Genomic DNA, 27,800 nt, shown 5'->3' with positions numbered 1-27,800 from the left:
AGAATATGTAACTGTTTCTGGAGTAAAATCATGAAAATAAAGTTAAGCCCTGCCCTCTGATCCCTGCCCTCTGATCCCTGCCCTCTGATCCCTGCCCTCTGATCCCTGCCCTCTGATCCCTGCCCCCTGATCCCTGCCCCCTGATCCCTGCCCCCTGATCCCTGCCCTCTGACCTGTCCCTGGAGCTTTTGCAGCAGAGTGAGGTCGGCTCCTTCTCCTTTGGCGTGCATTGTCGCACACACATCATCCAGAACACACATGACTCCAGGAGGACTCTAGGAAATACACACGGGAGAGCTACTGAGGTCTACTTTAAATTTAAATTGTTCTACATAAAATAAAGTGAAATAATTGTGAATAAAGATTAAATAAATAAGAGTTTCTGACCTTGGACTCAATGAGGTCACACACCACTTTGTTGTTGAAGTAGTCAATGGGCGTCCACTGGATCCCCTCCTGAACATACTCCTCCTGTAAACAGACCATATACAGAATAAACAAACAACAACACAATAACAAAAATAACCTCTTGCATACACTCCTCCTACAAGTAAATAAACAACAAACAAAAACAGGGTAAAGACAGAGACAAAGCAGGTCTATACAGTCTGCCAGGATTTGGTGTTTGTTTATTGTTGTTGTTTACTGTTGCTGTTACCTGCTCGGCCTTCAGCGTGAGCTCGATGAAGATCTGTTGCAGTTTCTCGTTCACAAAGTTAATGCAAAACTGTTCAAAGCCGTTTTTCTGAAAAGCGGAAAAGTACAAGTTAGAAATAAAAGAAATTCTCCAAACCGCCCCACTCCCACAAGAAACCACCGAGACACCAAAGAGAACACGCAAATTGGGTTACGGGAGGGGTTAGAAAGTGAGGGGTTAGGGAATAAGGGGGCTGGGTAATGGCGTCATGAGGCGTTCAGCTCCAAATGAAGCTCATTGAAACTAGCAGTTATATTGGCTAATTAGGAGCCCAGTTCCATATTTGGAATTCCAACCAAAGCAATCATAGCAGCCAAAGAGCCAATCGGGAGTGAGGCTGTTGAAGGTAATGGCCATTCACGTCTCCATGGCGGGTTTAGCAGGGAGCAAGCGCTTAGCAATCAAACTTGTTGTTAATGCTAGTGGGAGTGGCCTTGGCAAAAGAAAGCACATGATTGGCTGGCCAATCAGGTGCCGTGGTCTTGCTCTGATCTTGATTTCGGGACAAGGTAGTGAAATAAAAACCCCAGGATCATGTAGAGCAGGTTAAAACTAACATTCGATACAGTCTATAGTTAGGTCGTGGGGTTGTAGGTCATGGAGTCATGCAGAGCGTGAAGGTGGAGGAAAAGGTGAATCCGTGTCTAACCTGGAAGATCTCAAAGCCGTAGATGTCCAGGACTCCGATGTTCAGATCCTCGTGGTCCTTCCGCATGGCTTTGTTTACGCTCTGCACCAAAACAAACCGAAAGTTATAAATGTAACTACGAGTCTATGCATCCTGAATGTGAGGAGGGATGAAATAGGACAAAGGTTATACTAATGTTTATAGTGTTTCTTTTTCTCTTTGTTTGAAGAGGTCGGAGATCAGAGGTTGTGTTGATCATGTGAGTGTCATATAAAGCTCATTGGTTATAGTTCATACAGTTACATGTATAGTGGCTTGCAAAAGTATTCATCCCCCTGGAACTTTTTCACATATTGCCACGCCAGAACCACAAATTTAAATACATTTTATTAGCATTTTATATGAATGAGCAACACGAAATGGCACAGACGTGTGCAGTGGAAGGAAATATTTTACGAGATTCCCATTTTTTTTTTTTAATAAAAAACTTAAAAGTGCAGCTTGCAAAAGTATTCATCCCCTTTTTTCTTGAATGCAACCATTTCCATTCCATTTTCATCCGCTTATCCGGGGCTGGGTTGCGGGGGCAGCAGTCTAAGCAGGGACTCCCAGACACGTCCACCAGCTCCTCCGTTGGGACCCCAAGGCGTTCCCAGGCCAGCCGAGAGACATAGTCCCTCCAGCGTGTCCTGGGTCTTCCCCGGGGCCTCCTCCCGGTGGGACATGCCCAGAACACCTCCCTAGGGAGGCGTCCAGGAGGCATCCTGAGCAGATGCCCGAGCCACCTCAACTGGTTCCTCTCGACGTGTAGGAGCAGCGGCTCTACTCTGAGCTCCTCCCGTGTGACTGAGCTCCTCACCCTATCCCTAAGGGTGCGCCCAGCCACCCTACGGAGGAAACCCATTTCAGCCGCTTGTATCCGCGACATTGTCCTTTCGGTCATTACCCAGAGCTCATGACCATAGATGAGGGTAGGAACGTAGATTGACTGGTAAATCGAGAGCTTCGCCTTTGGGCTCAGCTCCTTCTTCACCACAACGGACCGATACAGCGATCGCATCACTGCAGACGCTCCACCGATCTGCCTGTCAATCTCATGCTCCATCCTTCCCTCACTCGTGAACAAGACCCCGAGATACTTTAACTCCTCCACTTGAGGCAGAGACTCACCACCCACCCGGAGGGGGCAAACCACCTTTTTCCGGTTGAGAACCATGGCCTCGGATTTGGAGGAGCTGATTCTCATCCCAGCCGCTTCACACTCGGCTGCAAACCGCCCCAGTGCCTGCTGCAGGTCCTGGCTCGAAGAAGCCATCAGGACAACATCATCTGCAAACAGCAGAGATGAAATCCTGTGGTTCCCAAACCAGACCCCCTCCGGCCCCTGGCTGCACCTAGAAATTCTGTCCATAAATATAACGAACAGAACCAGTGACAAAGGGCAGCCCTGGCGGAGTCCAACATGCACCGGGAACAGGTCTGACTTACTGCCGGCAATGCAAACACAGCTCCTGCTCCGGTCATACAGGGACCAGACAGCCCTTAGCAAAGAGCCCCGGACCCCGTACTCCCAGAGCACCCCCCAAAGGACACCACGAGGGACACGATCGAATGCCTTCTCCAGATCCACAAAACACATGTGGACTGGTTGGGCAAACTCCCATGAACCCTCAAGGACCCGATGGACAGTATAGAGCTGGTCCAGTGTTCCGCAACCAGGACGAAAACCACACTGCTTCTCCTGAATCCGAAGTTCAACTATCAGTCGGATTCTCCTCTCCAGTACCCTGGAATAGACCTTACCGGGAAGGCTGAGGAGTGTGATTCCCCTGTAATTGGAACACACCCTCCCCTCCCACCTCGGTGACTTCAGCTAGGGTGATGGACGAGTCCGCCTCCGGGTCCCCAGTTTCTGCTTCCTCCTCGGAAGACGTGACAGTGGGATTGAGGAGATCCTCAAAGTATTCCTTCCACCGCCCGACAACATCCCCAGTCGAGGTCAGCTGCTCTCCACCCGCACTGTAAACAGTGTTGGTGAAGCACTGCTTCCCCCTCCTGCGGCGTCGGACGGTTTGCCAGAATTTCTTTGAGGCCGTCCGATAGTCCTCCTCCATGACCTCCCCGAACCTTACGACCACAACTACGAGCAGCCGCATCGACAACAGAGGTGGAGAACATGGCCCACTCAGAGTCCATGTCCCCAGCCTCCCCCGGGATCAGGGTGAAGCTCTCCCAGAGGTGTGAGTTGAAGACCCCCCTGACAGAGGGCTCCGCCAGACGTTCCCAGCAGACCCTCACGATGCGCTTGGGCCTGCCAGGTCTGTCCGGCTTCCTCCTCCGCCAGTGGATCTAACTCACCACCAGGTGGTGATCAGTTGACAGCTCAGCCCCTCTCTTCACCCGAGTGTCCAAGACATGCGGCCGGAGATCAGATGACACAACAACAAAGTCGATCATCGACCTCTGACCTAGAGTGTCCTGGTACCACGTGCACCGATGGACACCCTTGTGCTCGAACATGGTGTTTGTTAAGAACAAACTGTGACTAGCACAGAAGTCCAATAACAAAACACCATCGGGTTCAGATCGGGGAGGCCATTCCTCCCAATCACGCCCCTCCAAGTGTCACTGTCATTACCCACATGGGCATTGAAGTCCCCCAGGAGATCAACGGAGTCCCTGTTTGGTGCACTGTCTAGTACCCCTCTCAGGGACTCCAAGAAGGCCGGGTACTCTGCACTGCTGTTTGGCCCGTAGGCCGACACAACAGTGAGACCTGTCCCCGACCCAAAGGCGTAGGGACGCAACCCTCTCGTTCACCGGGGTGAACTCCCAACACGTGCCGGCTGAGCTGTGGGGCAATGAGCAAGCCCACACCAGCTTGCCGCCGCTCCCCACGGGCAAAGCCAGAGAAATGGAGAGTCCAACCCCTCTCAAGGAGTTGGGTTCCAGAGCCCAAGCTGTGCGTGGATGTGAGGCTGACTATATCTAGCCGGTAACGCTCAACCTCCCGCACAAGCTCAGGCTCCTTCCCCCCCAGCGAGGTGACATTCCATGTCCCCAGAGCTAGTCTCCATGTCCGGAGATCCGGTCGTTGAGGTTCCCGGCTTCGTCTGCCGCCCGGATCTCTCTGCACCCACCCCTCATGGCTCCTCCTGCAGGTGGTGGGTCCACGGGAGAACAGCCCCACGTCGTTCCTTCGGGCTGAGCCTGACCGGGCCCCGTGAATGCAACCAATGTTGCCTGATGATTTTGGAAAGCTTGAATGGTAACCGAATGAATAAAAAGAGTCCACCTCTGTGTAATCTTGTCTCAGTATAAATGCAGCTGTGCTGTGAAGGCCACAGACATTTGTTAATAGAGTGTTGGGGAGCAAACCGTAAAATGAAGTCAAAGGGGCAAACCAAACAGGTCAGAGAAAAAGTTGTGGTGAAGTTTAAAGCAGGGCTTGGATCTAGCACTGTTCAATCCATCATCTGGAAATAGAAAGAGTATGGCACAACTGCAAACCTACCCAGACATGGCCGTCCACCAAAACTTACAGAACGAACAAGAGCACTCAGCAGAGATGCAGCCAGGAGGCCCATGGTGACTCTGGAAGAACTGCAGAGATCCACACCTCAGTGGAGGCAATCTCCACTGAGCACAGGACAACTATTAGGTGTGCACTACACAAATCTGGTCTTTATGGAAAAATGGCAAGAGGAAAGCCTTTGTTGAAAATCATCCATAAGAAGTCTTGTTTACAGTTTGCTAGAAGTCACTTTGAAGACACAGCAAACGTGGCAGAAGGTGCTCTGGTCTGATGATTGCCTAAAAGCAAAACGCTACGTGTACAGGAAAACTAACACTGCACATCACTCTGAACACAACATCCCCGCAGTCAAACACAGTGATGGCAGCATCATGCTGTGGGGGTGCTTTTCTTCAGCTGTAACCGCAAAGCTGGTCAGAGTTGATGGGAAGATAGATGAAGCTAAATACAGGGCAATCTTGGAAGAAAACCTGTTGGAGTCTGAAAAAGACTTGAGACTGGGGCGAAGGTTCACCTTACAGCAGGACAACAATCCTAAACATAAAGACAAAGCGACAATGGAATGGTTTAAACATAAACATATCTGCCACTGTGCTTAATGTAATTGTAACACTGTCCTAATAAACCAATAAATGAAAAAAAAAATGAAATGAAATAAAGCAAAACATATTCACGTGTTAGAATGGCCCAGTCAAAGTCCCGACCTAAATCCAATTGAGAATCTGTGGCAAGATCTGAAAACTGCAGTTCACAAATGGTCCCCATCAATTCTGACAGAGCTTGTACTGTTTTGCCAGGAAGAATGGGCAACAATTTCAGTCTGTAGGTGTGCAAAGCTGTTGGAAACATACCCCAGAAGACCTGTAATTGCAGCAAAAGGCGGTTCCACAAAGTATTAACTTAAGGGCGCTGAATACTTTTGCACACTGCACTTTTTTTTTCCTTTTTTTTTATCTGGAAAAGTATAGTTTTCTTTCAGCTTCACAATTATGTACCATTTTGTGTTACTTATTCACATAAAATGCAAATAAAAAAAATGCATTTGTGGTTGTGACTTGACAAAATTTGAAAAAGTTCCAGAGGAATGAATACTTTTGCAAGCCACTGTAAGTGACGACGTGACCTCCTCTAGGAAGTCAAGCAGGTTTTAGTGTTTATAGTTATGTTTATGATAGTAGAGTTAAATATCTGACCTCCAGTTGTTCAGTGTCCCATACAGCATTTTTTATAATATTTATAATGGTATATTTAGTCTGAAGACAACCTGGACGATACTAGTACGTATAACAAAATGAGACTTTGCTCATTTATTATCACAAACTTATAAAAGACTGGTCAAAAGTGACTATACTATTAAATATTAAAATATAGACAGTAAAAACACTGAATGAGACAAACTGAACTGTGTTTAATATTTAGTATTAAGATTATGGCAGTGTTATGGATATACTGGTTATAAAGATTATAAAATATTAATAATCTGACCTCCAGCAGGTCAAATAGCCTCCTGTACAAAGCCTTAGGGTAATGTTTAGAATGTTTATGTTTTTAATCTATATCTTTAGTAGAGTTAGTACAGTTTAAAGTCTAACCTCCACCAGGTAGTCAAACAGTCTCCCATACAGAGCCTTGCTGAGCGCGTCGCGCGTGAAAGCCGCCTGCTCAGTGTTGAGCGTCACGGCGATGGACTCGGAGCGCCCGCCCCATTTACTGTCCATCACACGACTGGTCAGTTTACTGCACAGCGCCTCTTGTTGGACCCCCAGGAGGAACGACGGGAAGGCCAGGACTGCACACAAAGACCAGGTTTAGACCGGGTTTAGACCTGGTTAAGTCCCAGTTTAGTCTTGGTTTAATCCCACTCAGTCCTGGTTTAGTCTTGGTTTAGTCCTCTAATTTAGTCCTGGTTTATTCCCCTGATTTAGTCTTAGTTTAGTCCCATGATTTAGTCTTAGTTTAGTCCCATCTTAGTCCTGGTTTAGTCCTGTTTTACTCCTAGTAGAAAGAGACATGCACATCTGATGTGACAGCGTGGTGGGTCCAAAAACAAAAATCCAAAGATCTGCACTGCAGTTCTTTGGAGCGCCAAACTTTGTATTATTTTAATAGCACCACAACTTTTTTGGGTTAAAGGCTTTCTTAAACCTTCTTTCACACCTGTCGTTATATACAAGGTCAGGCTCTCACCTGACCAATCTGTGACATGAAAGCTAATGAATACAAATGACAATTTGAAATAACTTATGAAGTTTGAAAAATCGTATCAAAAGGTGTTCACTATTATAGTTAAAGTCATGTATTTGCCACACAGTTTACCAGATACAAATACATTTACACTATGTACAATACATACATATATATATAAATATAAACAGGACAAGGACACAATGGAGCAATGATGTCAACGTTTCCGAGAGTCACAGAAAAGGCCACAGAAGTCTTCACTGAGGCCTTTAGGCGCCAGGGACCTGAAGCATAGATCCAGAATGAGAAGACTTGTAATCTCCTCCACACTCTGAGGCACCGGCCTGGACAGGGTTCTAGCCCAGTGAGAAAAAAGAGGAATGAGCGAAGCATCCCTGCTTTGCCAGCCAGAGACCAAGCCAATGTTTTAGCACCACAACTACTACCACCACCACCTTCCCCAGTGAAAGAGTCACCACCAGCGGCACATCCATCTCCCCTACCAAAGGAGTCATCACCAGTACCATCACCTCCCCAGAGAACAAGTCAGAAGCACCACCTCTTTCCCAAGTGAAGGATTCATCTCCAGTGTCACTTCCCTGAGGGCCCTCGTCATAGGCCTTTTACCTGTGTGTGACAACCCCAACAGAGGTTTCATCACCTCATCACCTTCCATGCCCACAGACCAGCCCTGGGTCCCCTTTGCTACATTTACTCCCTCTAGGGACTCTTCACTCTCCTTTTCCTCCCCACCTTCACCCATGGCCCTTCCGAACCATCTAGAAAGCCTCATCAGATCAGGAATTATGCTCCCCTCACACCAAATAGAGCACGATTAAGAGTTCTGGCATCAACTATGCTGAACTCTTACCCATACCCACCCATCCCCCCTCATCTTTCACCCAAATTCTCCACCTCTGCAGCCCTCACACGGGTCCCTCACACAAACTCCCCCCTGCTCACCCTTCCCTGCCTTCGCCCAGAGCTGTTATCACCAAGAGCTAGGACACACAGGGCCTCTGTTGTCTCAGGACATACAGTCATGATAAAGATAATGGCATACTGAGGCCCTGTGATGGAGCTATATCTACAGTTACACCATGTAAACTGATTAACAGAAGGACAGTTAGACTGTCCAATCAGAGAAATTTAGTTCACATTCCCTGTAAGTAGATAACATCCAGTCCTACTGAACTAATCTGAAACTCGCTGTGCTCACTGTTAGATCTTTATGTAAACAAGTCATTTTTAATTAATGATTTTAGCTCTTCTTTAATTGAAACATGGCTAGACAAAAACACAGGCAATGCATTTCCAGTGGAATCAGTTACACCCCACTTCAAATTTGAATCTGAAACACGAGTAAACAAAAAGGGTTGAGGTGCGTGTGCTTTTTTTTTTTTTTTTTGAGATAATTTAGTTACTCACAGCTTATTATTTGGGATGTTTTCATCAATCACCCTCCATACTCTACTTAGACAGTGCTGGGGAGGTTTGTATATGACTGAGTTTTACTGAGATGCTTTCAGTTGTATGCACAGACTTGTTGGTTTAGTCATTACAGGTGATTTTAATGTAAATGTGGAGAATGTGTTTGACACAAACACTAAAGAGCTCAGTTCTGTCCGTGAAACCTTTGGTCTTACTCAGCATGTTTGCGAGCCTACCCAGAACAGAGGGCACACTCTGGACCTGCTCATTACAAAAGGAGTAAATATTTCAAATGTCAATATGGTGGAAGTTGCTCTGTCTGATCATTTCTGTGTCTTCATTGACCTGTCTGGTATTCCCAAACCAGCGGCTGGTCCTGCAGTTATTTGAAGGAGACATATAAATGAACATTCTCAAAAGCTTTGAAAACTATGGTTATCAAGTCTCTCCTAAAGAGCAGTTTTGATGCTCCTACAAAAACTTGTTTACTAACATCTTATTAACTTTCTCCAAATTAACAACTCCTTTGATGTTTTCCAGTCATGTTTTAAACCCCACCATAGCAATGACACTGCACTTATCAAGGTGACAAATGACATCCGCCTGAACATGAATGCAGGCAAAGTCTCAGTCTTGCTGCTTTTGACAGTGTTGATCATGGGAGCCCCTTACAGAGACTGGGTAGGCATCTCTGGTATGGCACTCAACTGGTTCAAATAGGGAAATGTGTCTCAGATAAAATGTCCCTGGCCTGTGGGGTGCTCCAGGGGTCAATCCTGGGACCCCTGTTGTTCAATCTCTACATGCTGCCATTAGGCCTTTCATCATGTGTCCTACCACAACTATGCAGATGACACTCAGATCTATATCTCACTGGCAGCAGATGAATATGGACCGGTGGATTCACTCTGCCATTGTATCCAACAGATCAGCGTGTGGATGCAAAACAACTTTCTCCAGCTAAACTCAGACAAGACTGAAGTCATACTCTCTGGCCTACGGAGACATAGAGAAAGTGTTAGCAGTCACCTCCAGTCTCTCTCTCTAAAACCTTCAAATCAAGCTAGACGTTTCGGGGTAATAATGGACTCAGACTTAAACTTTATCTGCCACATCAAATCAACAACATCTGCAGCTTTTTACCATCTAAAAACATTGCAAAAATCAAAGGTATATTGTCAAAACCAGACTAAGAGAGACTTATCCATGCATTTGTCTCCAGTAGGTTAGACTACTTTAACAACTCTGCTCACTGGCCTCTCCAAACAAGCGCTAAGACAGCTGCAGCACATCCAGAACACTGCTGCTTGGGTCCTGAAAAGAACTAGGAAGTACAAGCACATAAGTCCCGTGCTCAGGTCTCTGCACTGCCTCCTGTGGCTCAGAGAATAGACTTTAAAGCAGCTCTGCTTGTGTACAAGTCTCTCCATGGCCTAGCACCAAAGTACATCTACCACATGTTAGTGCCATATGAACCACCTTGCACTCTGAGGGCCTCCTGCTGGTGCAACAATCTTCCTGAAGATGTCACACAGGCCTGTACTTTGACAATGTTTAAATTCAGGCTCAAAACTATTCTGTTTAGCTGTGCATATGGTTTTTATTCTGCACTCTTCTGTCAATCAATTGTTAATTTTAAGATGATTATTTGTGATTATTTGTGCTTTTAAGATCTTTCTTATTCTGAAAAGCACTTTGAATTACTTTGTGTACAAATTGTGCAATACAAATAAACTTGCCGTGCCTTGCCATGCCTTCCCTCATAAATGATATCAAACTGGCATTTGTATTCATTAGCTTTCCTGTCACATGATTGGTCAAGTGACAGCCTGGGCTTGTATACAGCAGGTGTGAAATTGAATCCTTGATTTTTGAAGACGGGCTCATGTCCGATACCTCAAATTGTGGTGCTATTAAAATGATAAAAAAATTGGGAGCTCCAATTGCTCCAGTGCGTATCTTTTCTTTCTTGCAGTTTTAGCCCTGGTTCAGATGCACTTTAGTCCTGGTTTAGTCCTGGTTTAGTCCTGGTTTAGTCCTGGTTTAGTCCTGGTTTAGTCCTGGTTTAGTCCTGGTTTAGTCCTGGTTTAGTCCTGGTTTAGTCCTGGTTTAGTCCTGGTTTAGTCCTGGTTTAGTCCTGGTTTAGTCCTGGTTTAGGCTCACTCACAGTCCTCACTCTCCACAGAGGCGTAGTTGTTTTCTTCCCTGAAACTGATGTTTCCGAGGTGAAGAATCGAAGCCACAATCTGAAGAACCGAGTCCTGCTCCTCTCCAGACAGACCCACGACTGACATGGCCTCCTACAAGAGTTCAACCAGGATTATAACCAGGCTACAGTGGTCTCAGTGATGTGCAGTCAGGGGAGGCAGCTGAGGCCGTGTCAATAAATGAAATGATTATATTTATCTAATGATTTGTACTATAAAGTTATTTTCTATTTAACTTAAAATTTTTATTTTTTTTCAAAATTGCTGAATTTTTACTTTTACTGTTTAAATACTGAGAAGAGACATGTGGAGAGGCACCAGCCGTTTGTACCTCACCATGGACTGACTGTGCTGTACGCTCAGCAGTGACAGCTACTACTTTAAGCGGCTGTGAAAAGGCAATGGGTGAGGCACATAGTCACCTGGCCTCATGGTAAGGGCATTCGTGAGCCCAGGGATTCTTGCAACTCCTGGGGCAGCAGAAAATTGACAGTAAGCTACACACATGGACAAAATTGTTGTTACCCTCCGGTTAATGAAAGAAAAACTCACAGTGGTCACAGAAATAACTTGAATCTGACAAAAGTAATAATAAATAAAAATGAAATTTAACCAATGAAAGTTAGACATTGCTTTTCAAACATGCTTCAACAGAATTATTTAAACAAATAAACTCATGTAACAGGACAAAAATGATGAAAAAAAAACTGAAAATAATGTGACCAAAGGGACACGTTAATCCAAGGTGTGTCCACTAATTAGCATCACAGGTGTCTACAATCTTGTAATCAGTCATTGGGCCTATATATAGGGCTACAGGTAGTCTACTGTACCGTTTGGTGACGTGGTGTGTACCACACTCAACATGGATCAGAGGAAGCAAAGGAAAGAGTTGTCTCAGGAGATTAGAAAGAAAATTATAGACAAGCATCTTAAAAATAAAGGCTATAAGACCAACTCCAAGCAGGTTGATGTTCCTGTGACTACAGTTGCACATATTATTCAGAAATTTAAGATCCATGGGACTGTAGCCAACCTCCCTGGATGTGGCCGCAGGGGGAAAATTGATGACAAATCAAAGAGATAATACAAAATCTTAAAAGAGCCCAGAAAAACTTATCAACAGATTAAAGATGAACTTCAAGATCAAGGAACATCAGTGTCAAATCGCACCATCTGTCATTGTTTGAGCCAAAGTGGACTTAATGGGAGATTCAATTCATTTTATTTTTGTAACGCCCAAAATCACAACAGTTGTCTTGAAGGGCATTCATGTTTTGGTTGATGGGGGAAGCAGGAGTACCCGGAGGAAACCCTTCCAGACATGGGGAGAAACATGCAAAACTCCACACAGAAAGGCCTGGGCGACCCGGGGATCGAACCAAACCTTCTTGCTGTGAGGCATGAGTGTTGCCACTCAGCCACCGTGCTGCTTACACACAAAAACAAACAACACACAAAAACAAACACCAAGGAGATGACCAAGGAGGACACCATTGTTGAAAACAAATCGTAAAAAAGCCAGATTATAATTTGTCAAACTACATGTTGGCAAGCCACAAAGCTTCTGGGAGAATGTCCTATGGACAGATGAGACAAACATGGAAATTTTTGCCAAGGCACATCAGCTCTATGTTCACAGATGGAAAAATTAAACAGATCAAGAAAAGAACACTGTCCCTACTGTGAAACATGGAGGTGGCTCTGTTATGTTCTGGGGCTGCTTTGCTGTATCTGGCACAGGGTGTCTTGAATCTGTTTAGTTTAGTTTAGTTTAGTTTATTAGTTTATTTGAAGGGACAGTGTGCAAAAAAACATTAATAGATGCTTTGCACCAGAGCCGAAGCTAGTTTCCGTCTGTAGTCCCTGAACAGGTGAAAAATACAATACTATATAAAATAAGCAATATGATACAATACAATATAAAATGTGAGCAATATAACACAGGAACAATATACAAATATACAGTAAAGTAAATATAAGTTAAAAGTGCAATGTGATGTCATGTAATGTAATATAATGTAGTGTAATGTAATGTTATGTAATGTAGTAACACTATAGGTTGGTAATCTGGGGGCCATCAGATGATACCCACGAGGGTAACATCTGAGAGCAGTGTACCCGTCAAAGTTAAAAAGTTACCCTGTGCAGGGTACAATGAAATCTCAAGATTATCAAGGGATTCTAGAGAGAAATGCTGGCCAGTGTCAGAAAGCTTGGTCTCAGTCATAGGTCATGAGCAACAGGACAATGACCCAAAACACACGGCTAAAAACACCCAAGAATGGATAAGAGGAAAACATTGGACTATTCTAAAGTGGCCTTCTATGAGCCGTGACCTAAATCCTATTGAGCATCTTTGGAAGGAGCTGAAACATGCCGTCTGGAAAAGGCACCCTTCAAACCTGAGCCAACTGGAGCAGTTTGCTCATGAGGAGCGGGCAAAAATACATGCTGAGAGGTGTAGAAGTTTCATTGACAGTTACAGGAATCATTTGATGGCAGGGAATGCCTAAAAAGGTTGCGCAAAAAAAAATATTAAGTTAAGGGTACCATCATCACCACCCCTCCCCGAACCGCCACCTTAGCGTGGTGGAGGGGTTTGAGCACCCGAATGATCCTGGGAGCTATGTTGTCGAGGGCTTCATGCCCCTGGTAGGGTCACCCATGGCAAACAGGTCCTGGGAGACGGGTCTGACTAAGACCGGTTCAGAAGCCCTACATGAAGAGGAAAAGAACAAGGCCAGTTACGTCGCCCCGGACTGGTGTTACCGGGCCCGAAGGAACGATGTGGGGCCGTCCTCCCGTGGACCCACCACCTGCGGGAGGAGCCATGCGGGGTGGGTGCAGAGAGATCCGGGCGGCAGTCGAGGGCGGGGACCTCAACGACCGGATCTCCGGACATGGAGACTAGCTCTGGGGACATGGAATGTCACCTCGATGGGGGAACACAGCTTGGGCTCTGGAACCCAACTTCTTGAGAGGGGTTGGACTCTCCATTTCTCTGGCGTTGCCCGCGGGGAGCGGCGGCGAGCTGGTGTGGGCTTGCTCATTGCCTCGCAGCTCAGCCACTGCGTGTTGGGGTTCACTCCGGTGAACGAGAGGGTCGCGTCCCTGCGCCTTCGGGTCGGGGACAGGTCTCTCACTGTTGTGTCGGCCTACGGGCCAAGCAGCAGTGCAGAGTACCCGGCCTTCTTGGAGTCCCTGGGAGGGGTACTAGACAGTGCACCAACCGGGGACTCCGTTGATCTCCTGGGGGACTTCAATGCCCATGTGGGTAATGACAGTGACACTTGGAGGGGCGTGATTGGGAGGAATGGCCTCCCCAATCTGAACCCGAGTGGTGTTTTGTTATTGGACTTCTGTGCTAGTCACAGTTTGTCCATAACAAACACCATGTTCGAGCACAAGGGTGTCCATCGGTGCACATGGCACCAGGACACTCTAGGTGGGAGGTCGATGATCGACTTTGTTGTCATGTCATCTGACCTCCGACCGCGTGTCTTGGACACTCGGGTGAAGAGAGGGGCTGAGCTGTCAACTGATCACCACCTGGTGGTGAGTTGGATCCGCTGGCGGACGAGGAAGCCGGACAGACCTGGCAGGCCCAAGCGCATTGTGAGGGTCTGCTGGGAATGTCTCGCGGAGCCCTCTGTCAGGGGGGTCTTCAACTCCCACCTCCGGGACAGCTTCTCCCTGATCCCGGGGGAGGTTGGAGACATGGACTCCGAGTGGGCCATGTTCTCCACCTCTATTGTCGATGCGGCTGCTCGTAGCTGTGGTCGTAAGGTCTGTGGTGCTTGTCGCGGTGGCAATCCCCGAACCCGGTGGTGGACACCGGAAGTAAGGGATGCCGTCAAGCTGAAGAAGGAGTCCTATCGAGCCTTGTTGGCTCGTGGGACTCCTGAGGCAGCTGATGAGTACCAGCGGGCCAAGTGTGCCGCGTCTCGGGCAGTCACAGAGGCAAAAACTTGGGGTTGGGAGGAGTTCGGGGAGGCCATGGAGGAGGACTATCGGACGGCCTCAAAGAGATTCTGGCAAACCGTCCGACGCCTCAGGAGGGGGAAGCAGTGCTTCACCAACACTGTTTACAGTGCGGGTGGAGAGCTGCTGACCTCGACTGGGGATGTTGTCGGGCGGTGGAAGGAATACTTTGAGGATCTCCTCAATCCCACTGTCACGTCTTCCGAGGAGGAAGCAGAAACTGGGGACCCAGAGGTGGACTCGTCCATCACCCTAGCTGAAGTCACCGAGGTGGTTGGCAAGCTCCTCGGTGGCAAGGCTCCGGGGGTGGACGAGATCCGTCCTGAGTACCTCAAGTCTCTGGATGTTGTGGGGCTGTCTTGGCTGACATGTCTCTGCAACATCGCGTGGCGGTCGGGGACAGTACCTGTGGAATGGCAGACCGGGGTGGTGGTCCCTCTGTATAAGAAGGGGGACTGGAGGGTGTGTTCCAATTACAGGGGAATCACACTCCTCAGCCTTCCCGGTAAGGTCTATTCCAGGGTACTGGAGAGGAGAATCCGACTGACAGTCGAACCTCAGGTCGTCAGATAGTCGGATTCAGGAGGAGCAGTGTGGTTTTCGTCCTGGTCGTGGAACACTGGACCAGCTCTATACTCTCCATCGGGTCCTCGAGGGCTCATGGGAGTATGCCCAACCAGTCCACATGTGTTTTGTGGATCTGGAGAAGGCATTCGACCGTGTCCCTCGTGGTGTCCTTTGGGGGGTGCTCTGGGAGTATGGGGTCCGGGGCTCTTTGCTAATGGCTGTCCGGTCCCTGTATGACTGGAGCAGGAGCTGTGTTCGCATTGCCGGCAGTAAGTCAGACCTGTTCCCGGTGCATGTTGGACTCCGCCAGGGCTGCCCTTTGTCACCGGTTCTGTTCATTATATTTATGGATAGAATTTCTAGGCACAGCCAGGGGCCGGAGGGGGTCTGGTTTGGAAACCACAGGATTTTATCTCTGCTGTTTGCAGATGATGTTGTCCTGATGGCTTCTTCGAGTCAGGACCTGCAGCAGGCACTGGGGCGGTTTGCAGCCGAGTGTGAAGCGGCTGGGATGAGAATCAGCTCCTCCAAATCCGAGGCCATGGTTCTCGACCGGAAAAAGGTGGTTTGCTCTCTCCGGGTGGGTGGTGAGTCTCTGCCCCAAGTGGAGGAGTTCAAGTATCTCGGGGTCTTGTTCACGAGTGAGGGAAGGATGGAGCGGGAGATTGACAGGCGGATCGGTGCAGCGTCTGCAGTGATGCGGTCGCTGTATCGGTCCGTTGTGGTGAAGAAGGAGCTGAGCCCAAAGGCGAAGCTTTCGATTTACCAGTCAATCTATGTTCCTACCCTCACCTATGGTCATGAGCTCTGGGTAATGACCAAAAAGGACAAGGTCGCGGATACAAGCGGCTGAAATGGGTTTCCTCCGCAGAGTGGCTGGGCGCACCCTTAGGGATAGGGTGAGGAGCTCGGTCACACGGGAGGAGCTCGGAGTAGAGCCGCTGCTCCTACACGTTGAGAGGAACCAGTTGAGGCGGCTTGGGCATCTGCTCAGGATGCCTCCTGGACGCCTCCCTAGGGAGGTGTTCTGGGCATGTCCCACCGGGAGGAGGCCCCGGGGAAGACCCAGGACACGCTGGAGGGACTATGTCTCTCGGCTGGCCTGGGAACGCCTTGGGGTCCCACCGGAGGAGCTGGAGGACATGTCCGGGGTGAGGGAAGTCTGGGAGTCCCTGCTTAGACTGCTGCCCCCGCGACCCGGCCCCGGATAAGCGGAAGAAAATGGATGGATGGATGGACGGGTACCATCATTTTTTTCCAGGCCTGTTTCATGAGTTAATTTTTTTTTTTTTATAATTCTGTTGAAGCATGGTTGAAAAGCAATGTCTGACTTTCACTGGTTAAATTTCATAGAATTTTTATTTACTATTTACTATTATTTGTCAGATTCAAGTTATTTCTGTGACCATTGTGAAATGTATTTTTTCATTAACCAATGGGTATCAACAATTTTGTCCACGTGTGTACAATTTAGAGTTAGCAATTCAAGTTTAGCAATCTGTTCACTTTTTTCTTCTTGTCTGGCCCTACTTTTTAAATGGAGGAAGATTACATATTAAAGGTCAAGCAGCTTTCTAAACTGGACTTTCGGTCTTTCGGGTTTGCTCCAGACTACAGGAGAAAAGACTCGCTCTTTTCAAACAGAGTGGCACACATGAAAAGCTGGCTGTATGGATGTGTTTATTTCATACTATTAGAGCTATTTCATATGGACTTTGGAACTTTTATTGTGAATATTTTTTATTCTGGCCCAAAGTCACTTGGGAGAGACATTGGCCCCGGACCAAATTTACATGTTTATAAATCTGACTGTGATGACATCAGGGCCTCACCAGCCACGAACCTCACCGCACATCACTGAGTGGTCTACAGGGTCTATAGGGGTCAACAGGAGTCCCCCCCCCATAATCAGCTCTCTAAACCCACATCCCTCCATCACATCACCAAACCCATCTCACTCCACCCACCCACATCATCAGACACCAAACCCACATCTCTCCATCGCACCACCAAACCCACCTCACTCCACCCACCCCCATCATCAGACACCAAAACCACATCCCTCCATCAGACCACCAAACCCACCTCCATTAAACAACCAAACCCATGTCACTCCACCCACCCATCCATCATCAGATTACAAAACCCACATCCCTCCATCAGACCACCAAACCCATCTCACTCCATCAGACCACCAAATCCATCTCCCTCCATCAGACCACCAAATCCATCTCCCTCCTTGGTAAATGGTCACATTTTTATATAGTGCTTTTCCACCTTCAAGCACTTTACATGAAGGAACCACTCACCCATTCACACACACACATTCATACACCAGTGTACGCAGTCACTCTACCCACCCCCCTCCAGCAGACCACTGTACTCACCTCACTCCACCCATCTCCCTCCATCAGACCACCGAACCCACCTCACTCCACCCACCCCCCCACCCTTCATCAAACTGCCAAACTCACCTCACCTTTGAACATTATTTTGACAAAATAAAGGTGTTGTCTTACATTTTTATTTGTCAAATAATTCCTAACATCAGAGGAGTTTTGACCCAGTGTTCCCACATGGTTGCTAGGTAACAATTGTAAAATTTCCTGGTGTGATGTCATGATTTCCTACCAGGAAAAAATTTGAAGCCTACAAAATTGCCAAACGTCAATTGATTTATTAATTTTTTTTTACATTTTTATTAAAATCTTAAATGTAGTGATTTTAAATGATTCTAGTAAAATGGTCCAACCTCTCATAACCGCGTTAAAGTCCCCTCTCCCTTTATCAGAGTGATACATTTGAAGTTTGTAGGGTCTGAAGATTAACCAACCAGCACATTTAATGATAGTATTAGGTGTCAGGGTCAGAGGTCGTGTGCGTTACCATGGTTTCTGCAAAGTCCTTCTTGTCACTGACATCATCCACAGTGTAGGTGCCTGATTGGTTGAGGTAGAAGTAATAATCCGGAGTGGTCACACCCAGATTCTCCCTCTGCTCCGAGCTCGCCCCTTCCAGAATCTGAGGACAGCAAGAGTGGGTTTACAGTGGGTTTACAGTGGGTTTACAGTGGGTTTACAGTGGGTTTACAGTGGGTTTACACTGGGTTTACACTGGGTTTAGTCCTGTTTTAGTCCCAGTTAAGTCCTGATTCAGATTTGGTTTAGACTTGGTCCAGTCCTGATTCAATATTAGTATTAGTTCAAATATAGCAGTAGTTTCAGTTGTAGTAATAGTAGTAGTATCAGTAGTATTTGCAGTATCAGCAGTATAGTAGAGTATAGTACAGTAGACGTAGTATAGTAGACGTAGTACCTGGTAGTATCAGTAATAGTAGTATCAGCAGTGCAGTATTTGTACTACCTGGTAACAGGGGTATCAGTAGTGCTGTATTTGTAGTACCTGGTAGTATATGTGGAAGTTCCTCTCTCCGGCGTTCTGTGAAACCACTCGACTTTTCTCCAGGAGAAAGTTGGAGATCTTTCCTCCGTCTGGAGCTCCTCCTCGACTGAACTGGATCTCAAAGTATTTACCCTGAACACAAACATGTACAGAAACAAACAAAGTGATGCAGAGGAGATGCAGAGGAGGTGCAGGGGAGGTGCAGAGAAGCATGATGCAGAACAGGTTTGGTGCGGAGGAGGTGCAGAGGAGCAGTATAATGCAAACAGGTTTGGTGCATAGGAGGTGCAAAGGAGCAGTACGGTGCAGAGGATCACATAGGTTTGCTGCAGAGGAGGTGCAGAGAAGTATGGTGCAGGACAGGTTTGTTGCAGAGAAGGCACAGAGGAGCAATATGGTACAGAACAGGTTTGATGCAGAGGATACTCACAAACCGGCTGGAGTTGTTGTTGCGAACGGTTTTGGCATTTCCAAAAGCCTCCAGCAAGGGATTGGACTGAAGGATGATGTCTTTGACATGCTGTGGACACCAGACCGTGTTTAGACTGGGATCATAACCGACTACAGGGTTAGACCGGGTCCCAGCCGGGTCTTGGCTGGGTCTCAGAAGGGATCATAACCAGACTATAGGGGTTTAACAGGGATCTAAACTTGATTCATTTGATTTTGGTTTTGTAGTCTGGGTCATTGTTCATTTGGATCCATAACTATTTATTTTGCATTTCATCCTTTTCATTCACACGTTCAAAAACGAGAAGCACAAGAGTATCCAGCCCTGCCCCAGTCTAGACTCGGTTTAACATGGATCATAACCAGACTACAGGGTCTGACAGACTGCAGGATTTAACCCGATTAAAATGGGCCAGAGTTCAGTTCCCTGAACGTCCGGATTTTATTTGAGGTGTGAATAAAGACAAGTAAACACTGATCTGGAAAGTGGACTTCAGCACTTTCCTGGTGTGAAAACAGCCCAAGCCAGGTCTAGATGGATCTGAACTATTTTTGCTCTAACCTGGACTTTGGCTCCTCCTCCGGACACTTTGGAGATGTAACTCATGATGAACTTTGCAGCAACAGTTTTTCCAGCTCCACTTTCCCCACTGCAACAACAAAAGTCAAGATCAGAACTAAACCAGAACTAAACCAGGACTAAACCAGGACTAAACCTGGACTAAACCTGGACTAAACCTGGACTAAACCAGATCTAAACTAGGACTAAACCAGGACTAAACCAAATCTAAACTACGACTAAACCAGGATCAAACTAGGCCTAAACCAGGATTAAACTAGAACTAAGCCAAGATTAAACCAGAACTAAACCCAGTCAGGACTCACCTGATGATGACACACTGGTTCTCGGCGTCGATCATCATGTTCCTAAACATGTTGTCGGCCAGAGCATAGATGTGAGGAGGGTTCTCGTACTGAGCCTGGACCAGAGCAGGATTAGAACCAGACTAGTGGTGGGACTTTCAGCTCTTTTATGGGGCCAAATCTCTTGGATCTGTTAATTTCAATATGTTGAAAAGACTGGCTCTTTCACTATTTATATAATAGAAGCCAATGTGAAGACTCATTTTAACTACAAACTGTGTTTAAAATGGTTCTAAGTGAGGTTGGGAGTGAGTTTACTCTTTGAAATGATAAAGAATCTAAATCAGTGGTTCTTAACCTTGTTGGAGGTACTGAACCCCACCGGTTTCATATGCACATTCACCGAACCCTTGTTTATTGAAATTTTTATATATATATATATATATATATATATATATATATATATATATATATATATATATACACACTTTTTTTTTCAAATTCAAGACATATATATATTTTACTGGTGCACAAAATGAATCGTGCATTAACATCACTGTGTTCAAAGAATAAAACCAATACAATGCATGAACTCAACAAATTACATACATACCTTTTTACAAAGACATGACCTTTTTTAATTCTACCACACCAAAATTATTAAAATTTTTAACCTTATGTATGTCAATAATGAACTTATTGTATTTATGCTATTTATTATTTTTTAACATTTTAACATACACCCATCACCTAATTTCCATCAGGCTACAATAATAATGAATATTTACTGCAAATCAGTGTGACTTCTGCTGTTGCCTTTGAGGGACCAGTTCAGAAATGCATGGCTTCACCTTGGCAAGTGCCACTCTCATGTCATTTTCACTGCAAAGTCTGTTCCTTTTCTAAATTTTTATGTTGTTTTATGTTTTCATGCCGTTCAAACAGCTCATTTAAGTTGGGCAAGTACTTCGATAGACACAAAGGGTGCATTTGTTGAATTGGGCCAACGTCTGAAGATGCTTGCAGTCTGTTAATCATATGAGTCGGGTGTGTGTCTTGACCTCCGCTGAACCCCTGAGAGTGACTCACCGAACCCCTAGGGTTCGATCGAACCCAGGTTAAGAACCACTGATCTAAATAAACGTTGCACTACAATAATAATGAAAAAAATGATGTCAAATCTGTTTTCTGAGCCCAAAGCTCTCACTCATGTCTCCTGCTTCTGAGCTGATTCTTGTGTTGGTTCAGTGTTTATCAGTATAAGAATGTATACAAACTGGGAGGAACCAGATTCAGTTCTTTTAAAAAATGAGATCAGGTTACAACTGTTCACATTAAGGAACCATTCAAAAGAGCACTAAACCAGACTACACGGGACTGAACCGGACTACAGGGGTCTGAACAGGTCTAGACAAGGGTCAGAACCAGTTTTGGACTCACCGCTCCCTGGTATAGCTCCACTTCTCGGTCGGTGAAGTACGGCAGCTGTTTGAACGGGTTCACGGAGATCAGAACTGGGCCAATGTAGGTCTGAAAGAGTCAAGGATTAAACCAGTACTAAACCTAGTCTAAACCTAGTCTAAATCCAGTCTAAACCCAGTCTAAACCCAGTCTAAACCCAGTCTAAACCCAGTCTAAACCCAGTCTAAACCCAATCTAAACCAGGTCTAAACCATGTCTAACCCAGTGCTAACCCAGTGCTAAACCCAGTTTAAACCCAGTCTAAATCAAGTCTAAACCTGGTCTAAACCCAGCCTAAATCCGGCATAAACCCAGTCTACTACTTTAGTCAAGTCTAAACCCGGTCTTAATCAAGTCTAAACACGGTCTTAATCAAGTCTAAACACGGTCTTAATCAAGTCTAAACGGGGTCTTAATCAAGTCTAAACGGGGTCTTAATCAAGTCTAAACGGGGTCTTAATCAAGTCTAAACCCAATCTAAATCAAGTCTAAACCCGGTATAAATCAAGTCTAAACCCCGTCTAAACTCGATCTAAACCTGGTCTAAATCAAGTATAAACCCGGTCTAAACCTGGACTAAAGTTGGTCTTGGAGGATACAAAGATGTAGTCATCATTGTATCTTTTGCGTAGATTTTCGGTGATGGCATCTTCGCTGATCTTTGACAGTAGAACCATGTCGTCCACGCCACTCACCTTCACGTTCGCCGTCTGCCAGTGGTACTTACTGCCCTATAAGCAATGCAGGAATCACATCCACAACCTCTGTTAACAAGCAAAACATTAAACCCACAACCCCAACCAATGCAGGTTTAACATAGAGATACTAAATGATGGGTCAATTGCAGGTTTAACCCAAAGAAACTGAAGGATGGGTCAAATGTAGTTTAACCCAGACACTGAAGGATGGGTCAAATGTAGGTTTAACCCAGAGACACTGAAGGATGGAGGACACATTTCCCTACAGGGACAATAAAGTAGACCTTAACCTTAAATAAACTCTCCTTGGACTAAAGACGTGTTCTGCTGATCGACTGGTCGACTCCAAAGGGGGCGTGGCAAAAGCTCTCAAACTGTTCATTATTTCTATGATGTAACTGCACTGCAAAATACTACAACTGCACAGGTTTATGCAAAACGACTATGCAGAAAGATTGGAAAAAGTGTTTTATATGAAAAAGGCAGATTAAAGGCAGATTCTCTCCCAAATCTACAGATCCACTCACTCGCTGCTCCTTTCTGCTGCCGTGCACATACTCAACACATGCACATCCGTCAACCGATTAATCGACTAAACCACTGAAGGATTACAGGCCTAGTGATTTGGTGACTTGAGCTTTCCTTGTTTAACGCAACCCTACGTTCAAACACAGACACGCCTACACTTCCTCGTCCTCTACCTCCTCCTGTTGGTTAGCCTCTGAGTGCTCAGAGTAACTGGTTCAGTTTACATGCACCAAACATGTAGTTATTATCTGATTTCTGGAGTTATCAGATTAGTGTTATCAGTTATGCCTGATGTGAGTAATCTGATTTGTGTGCTCAAGGCTGCAGGTCTGGAAAAGACCTGCAGAAAAAGATTTTTTTTTTTTATTATTTATTACATTGCACTTCATTTAAATATTGCCTTAATGTCTTGTGCTTTAAACACACCAAATCACATTATTGGGTTATCGAATTACTCTGGTGATCTGATTTGATTTGCATTTATTTACTTGATCTGACATATTAATGAACTTCTGTAATTACAGTGGAAATTTTTCTAGTCATCTAACTGTACACAGTGACATCTCTACCTCACCTGCCAGCCAGAGTCTAAGCGCCAGAGTGTACTCATTCAATGAGCTTCACTGAACCATGTGAATGCACCCAGTGACAGGCGTTCACCCATCACAGACAGCCCATGTGATTCAGGTTTACACACCAAAAAAAAACCTGACGCAAAACAAATCTACTGACAAAATAAAGTCAACTGAATCAAAAAAGGAACCCACAGCTGCACTATGGACCTTTTCCTCCTCATGGCTGCGACCCTTGGATTGGGACGAGTCGAGGCAGAGAGGGGGTGGGGCAGGGCTGGGACATGATCCTGCACGAATCTGGAATGAAGAGAATCCTCCAGCAATCACAACCAGATTTTATCTGAGCCAGGGATTTGAACCAGCAACTCCATAAACTGCACTGACCATGCAGCAGGCGGAAGGCTGGAGTATAAACAGGAATAATGCACTAAATACTTCTAATACTAATCTTACTCTACCGCTTTCAGTATTCTTAAGTAAACTTCACAGTCAGGAGTTTAAACAGGCCTAAACCAAGGCTAAACCAAGGCTAAACCAAGGCTAAACCAAGGCTAAACCAAGGCTAAACCAAGGCTAAACCAAGGCTAAACCAAGGCTAAACCAAGTCTAAACCAAGTCTAAACCAAGTCTAAACCAGGTCTAAACCAGGTCTAAACCAGGTCTAAACCAGGTCTAAACCAGGACAAAGCCAGGACAAAGCCAGGACAAAGCCAGGACAAAGCCAGGACAAAGCCAGGTCTAAACCAGAACTAAACCAGAACTAAACCTCTGGGATAAAACCGTGTTAACCCCAGAGGACTAAACCAGGTCTAAACCAGGACTAAACCGGGTCTAAACCAGGACTAAACCAAGTCTAAACCTAAACCAAGTCTAAACCAGGACTAAATAAATTCAAACTGTGACATAACTCACCATCTTGGCCAAAACTTCCTGCTTCACTTAAACTTTAAACTTCAGAGATCGTCCATGCGCGTCCCCGTGCGCGTACGGTTGGTTAGTCCTAGAGCGCGGGTAAGAACCAGGACTAGAAAAGGGTCAGGGTCCTCTTGTAGTCCTAGTTTAGTCCAGCTTTAGTCCCGGGTTAGTCCTGGTTTAGTCCTTGTTTAGTCTCGGTTTAGTTCAGTCGTAGTCCTAGTTTAGCCCCGGGTCATGCCTGCTTTAGTCCCGTGTTAATCCGAGAGGCTGCAGTTTGCTCTTCCTGGAGACCCTGCAGGTGTGGACAGGTAAAACCCCGCCCCAACAGTCGCAGGGGCAGCGGGGGCCTCTGGGAAATGGAGTGCGCAGTGAACTATTACTCATGACTCGAGCGCGCGAGTATGAGGAGGGTTTAAGATTCATACATGTCCGAGTCAAACGTCTGTAGGAGGTCCTGGTTGTTGTTGTTGTTGTTGCGCTGCAACACTGACATTTCCCCCACAATGGGACTAAAGGTCCTGGTTCTGGTGCTGTTCTAGTTCTCTTTTGGTTGTGTTCTGGTCCTGTTCTGGTTCTGTTCGGGTTCTGTTTTGGTCTTATTCCCTTCCTGTTCTGGTCCTTTTCTGGTTTTGTTTTGATGCTGTTCTGGTCCTGGACCTGGTCCTGTTCTGTTCCTTTTTTGTTCTGTTCTGGTCCTCTTCTAATGTTGTTCTGGTGCTGTCCTGGTCCTGCTTTGGTGCTATTCTGATCTTGTTCTGATTCTGTTCTGGTCCTGGTTCTCTTCTGGTCTTGTTCTGGTGCTGTTCTGGTCCTCTTCTGGTTCTGTTCTCATTCTGTTCTTTTTCTGGTTTTGTTCTGTTGCTGTTCTGGTGCTATTCTAGTTCTGTTCTTTTTTTTTTTCTTTTTTTTTATTTATTTATTTTGAAGAACACCCAGTGACATAGAAACATACAATATTTACAGCTTACTATTTACAGAGAAAGTTGTGTTGATGTGTAAAAGTGTTGGGGGGGGAGTACAGTACGGTACCTGCATTATTCTGTCTTGGTTTTCTTTGTAAATATGTGTGTGTGTGTGTGTGTGGGGGGGGGGGGGGTAATAAAAGTAAAGATAACAATAACAGGTTTTATTATTGCTGTCATACTCAGTGTTGGTCAACTATGTTAGTTTTGTGGTCCTAATGGTGGTATTGGTTATTTTGATTTAAATGTAAAATGTGTGTGCATGCGTGTCCTGTACAATGCATTAAAAGAGGCAAGGTTTTGGTGAGCCCGCACTCAAGGGGCAGTACCCCCTAGCAACGCGCCCATTCCTTGCTAACCCTAATCTTTTTATGTATTTGTTGTCAATTATTATTATTATTGATTAATAATTAATGTATTATTATTAATAAATTAATATTGTTATTATATATATATATATATATATATATATATATATATATATATATATTATATATGTGTGTATATTTAAATTATTATTTAATAATTCATGTTCTTTATTTTAATATTTAATATGTGTGTTTATATTCATCCATTTATTTATCTCCATCAGAACCACAAATTAATTCAATAAATAAATTAGTTAATGAATAAGGCAACAATAATGACAATAATAGTAGTGACAGCAACAATAGAAACGTGTACATACAGTACAACAATAACACAACAATAATAGTGGTATACAGCAATAAAATAGTGGTGGTATGATTGCAATTATTGTAATAAAGTTTACATAATGTCGTGTGTGTGTGTCTTTGTAGGAATGGGGGTGTGTATAGGCATGTGCGTGGCATTCTCATAATTACTATGTTAATGGTGTTATAATAGTCTATTGGTGGAGTTTATGTTGTTGATATTGATGACTGATTGAAAACAATATTGAAGTGGTTTATGAATGGTGTCCAGGTTTCCATGAAAGACGGTATGTCATCCTCAAAGTATGCTGTCATTTGAGAGGTTGAAATGTGATGGATGAGCGAGTTAGACCAGTGTTTGATGTTCATTGACTGTTTTGATTTCCAGTTTTGTAGAATTATTTTCTTGGCAATAGTTAGAGATGTCAACAAACTGTTTTTATATTTAGGTGGTATGGTGAAAGTTGTAATAATGCCAAGTAAACATAAGGATGGGGAGGGAGGAATTCTGCAGCTCAGGATGTCTGTGAGTTTGTGTGTGACTGTGTTCCAAAAACCCTGAACTGGTGAACATTCCCAGAGTGCATGTAAATAAGTGTCTGTGACTCCCATGGTGCATTGTGAACAGGTGTCTGTGTCTGTTAGTCCCATTTAGAATTTCTTGTATTGGGTGATGTGTGTCCTGTGGATAACTTTGTATTGGATAAGTTGTAGATTAGTGTTGGATGTCATTGAGAATGTATTTTTGCACATTTCTGTCCAGAGTTCGTATGTAGATCGTGTATCTATATCTGTGTTCCATTTGAGTTGTGGTGCATGTATTATATTGTCTGAATGGATAAGTTTATATAGTTTGGAAATGAGTTTCTTTGGTTTCTTGATATTCTTTATGTTTTCTAATAGTTGAGGAGGATCCAGGGTATTATTAGTTATATTAATCTTGCTTTGGATAATGGATTTGATTTGTAAGTATTGAAAGCGATTATTGTTGTTGATTTCGAACTGTTCCATAAATTGTCTAAATGTTATGAATTTATTGTTGTGGAATAAGTGGTGAAGGTGAGTGATGCCTTTTTGTTCCCATGTGCGATAGTGAAGTGGGGTATTATTCATGTGAAAGTCAGGGTTGTGCCAGATGGGGGTGTATTTACAAGGTGCCGTGGAAGAATTGGTTAATTTTAAAGCTTTCCACCAGGCTGTCAGAGTTGTTGAAATGACTGTGTTCTTGAAGCAGTTATGTTTTTTGAGAGTAGTATTCATCGAGGGTATGTCTGCCAAAGAAAGATTTTTGAAGTATGACTGTTCCAAAGAAATCCATGTGTTATTATTGTATGTTTGTCCTGTCCACTTAACTAGATATTGTAGTTGATTTGCCAAGTGATAGTGGATGAAATTTGGTGCTTCGAGGCCGCCTTGTGCTTTGTTTTTTTGTAATGTTGAGAGTTTGATTTTTGCTTTTTTGTTCTTCCAATAGTTCTAGTTCTGTTCTGGTTCAATTCTGGTGCTGTTCTGGTCCTGTTCTGGTGCCGTTCTGGTCCTGTTCTGGTATGATTCTGCTCCTGTTTTGGTTCAATTCTGGTGCTGATCTGGTTTTGTTCTGGCACGATTCTGGTTCTGTTTTGGTTCAATTCTAATAATAATAATAATACATTTTATTTATAGGGTGCCTTTCTGGGCACTCAAGGTCACCTTACAATACTATACAATACAATTTACAATTTACAGACAGTTAAAATCTACATTTATGAACATACAGTTAAAAGCACTCAGATAAAAACAATTCTGGTGCTATTCTGGTTCTCTTCTGGTCCTGTTCTGGTGCTGTTCTGGTCCTGTTGTGGTTCTGTTCTAGTGCTATTTTTTTCTGTTCTGGTGCTCTTCTGGTCCAGCTTTGGTCCTGTTCTGGTGTGATTCTGGTTCTGTTTTGGTTAAATTCTGGTGCTGTTCTGGTTCTCTTCTGGTGCTGTTCTGCTCTTGTTCTGGTTCTGTTCTGCTCCTGCTTTGTTCTATTCTGGTTCTGTTCTGGTCCTGTTGGTGC

The 27,800-nt window shown here is 45.0% G+C and overlaps 1 protein-coding gene across 3 annotated transcripts in view; it reads right to left on the bottom strand.

Annotated features, from left to right (window-relative positions):
- Positions 1-24,452, bottom strand: part of myo1eb (myosin IEb) — a 50,617-nt gene extending 26,165 nt beyond the window's left edge. For 2 of the 3 annotated variants that reach the window (XM_055227632.1, XM_055227634.1), the window contains exons 1-14: positions 24,124-24,436; positions 22,010-22,141; positions 21,390-21,479; positions 19,971-20,065; positions 19,648-19,735; positions 19,066-19,155; positions 18,636-18,767; positions 18,120-18,254; positions 10,643-10,775; positions 6,453-6,649; positions 1,347-1,427; positions 659-745; positions 388-471; positions 174-275 (exon numbers count right to left, since the gene is read on the bottom strand). In XM_055227632.1, the coding sequence (XP_055083607.1) occupies positions 174-275; positions 388-471; positions 659-745; positions 1,347-1,427; positions 6,453-6,649; positions 10,643-10,775; positions 18,120-18,254; positions 18,636-18,767; positions 19,066-19,155; positions 19,648-19,735; positions 19,971-20,065; positions 21,390-21,479; positions 22,010-22,141; positions 24,124-24,126 (1,449 nt within the window). In that variant the 5' untranslated portion in view covers positions 24,127-24,436. Of the gene's footprint in view, positions 1-173; positions 276-387; positions 472-658; positions 746-1,346; positions 1,428-6,452; positions 6,650-10,642; positions 10,776-18,119; positions 18,255-18,635; positions 18,768-19,065; positions 19,156-19,647; positions 19,736-19,970; positions 20,066-21,389; positions 21,480-22,009; positions 22,142-24,123 lie in introns of all 3 variants that reach the window. The other variant, XM_033980315.2, reaches the window with a different exon arrangement.
- Positions 24,453-27,800: the final 3,348 nt, after the last annotated feature.

The sequence above is a fragment of the Periophthalmus magnuspinnatus genome, chromosome 16, assembly GCF_009829125.3.
Source record: "Periophthalmus magnuspinnatus isolate fPerMag1 chromosome 16, fPerMag1.2.pri, whole genome shotgun sequence".
Taxonomy (NCBI): Eukaryota; Metazoa; Chordata; class Actinopteri; order Gobiiformes; family Gobiidae; genus Periophthalmus; species Periophthalmus magnuspinnatus.
Note: the sequence above shows the minus strand (reverse complement) of the source record. Positions and strands in the feature narration are given on the sequence as shown.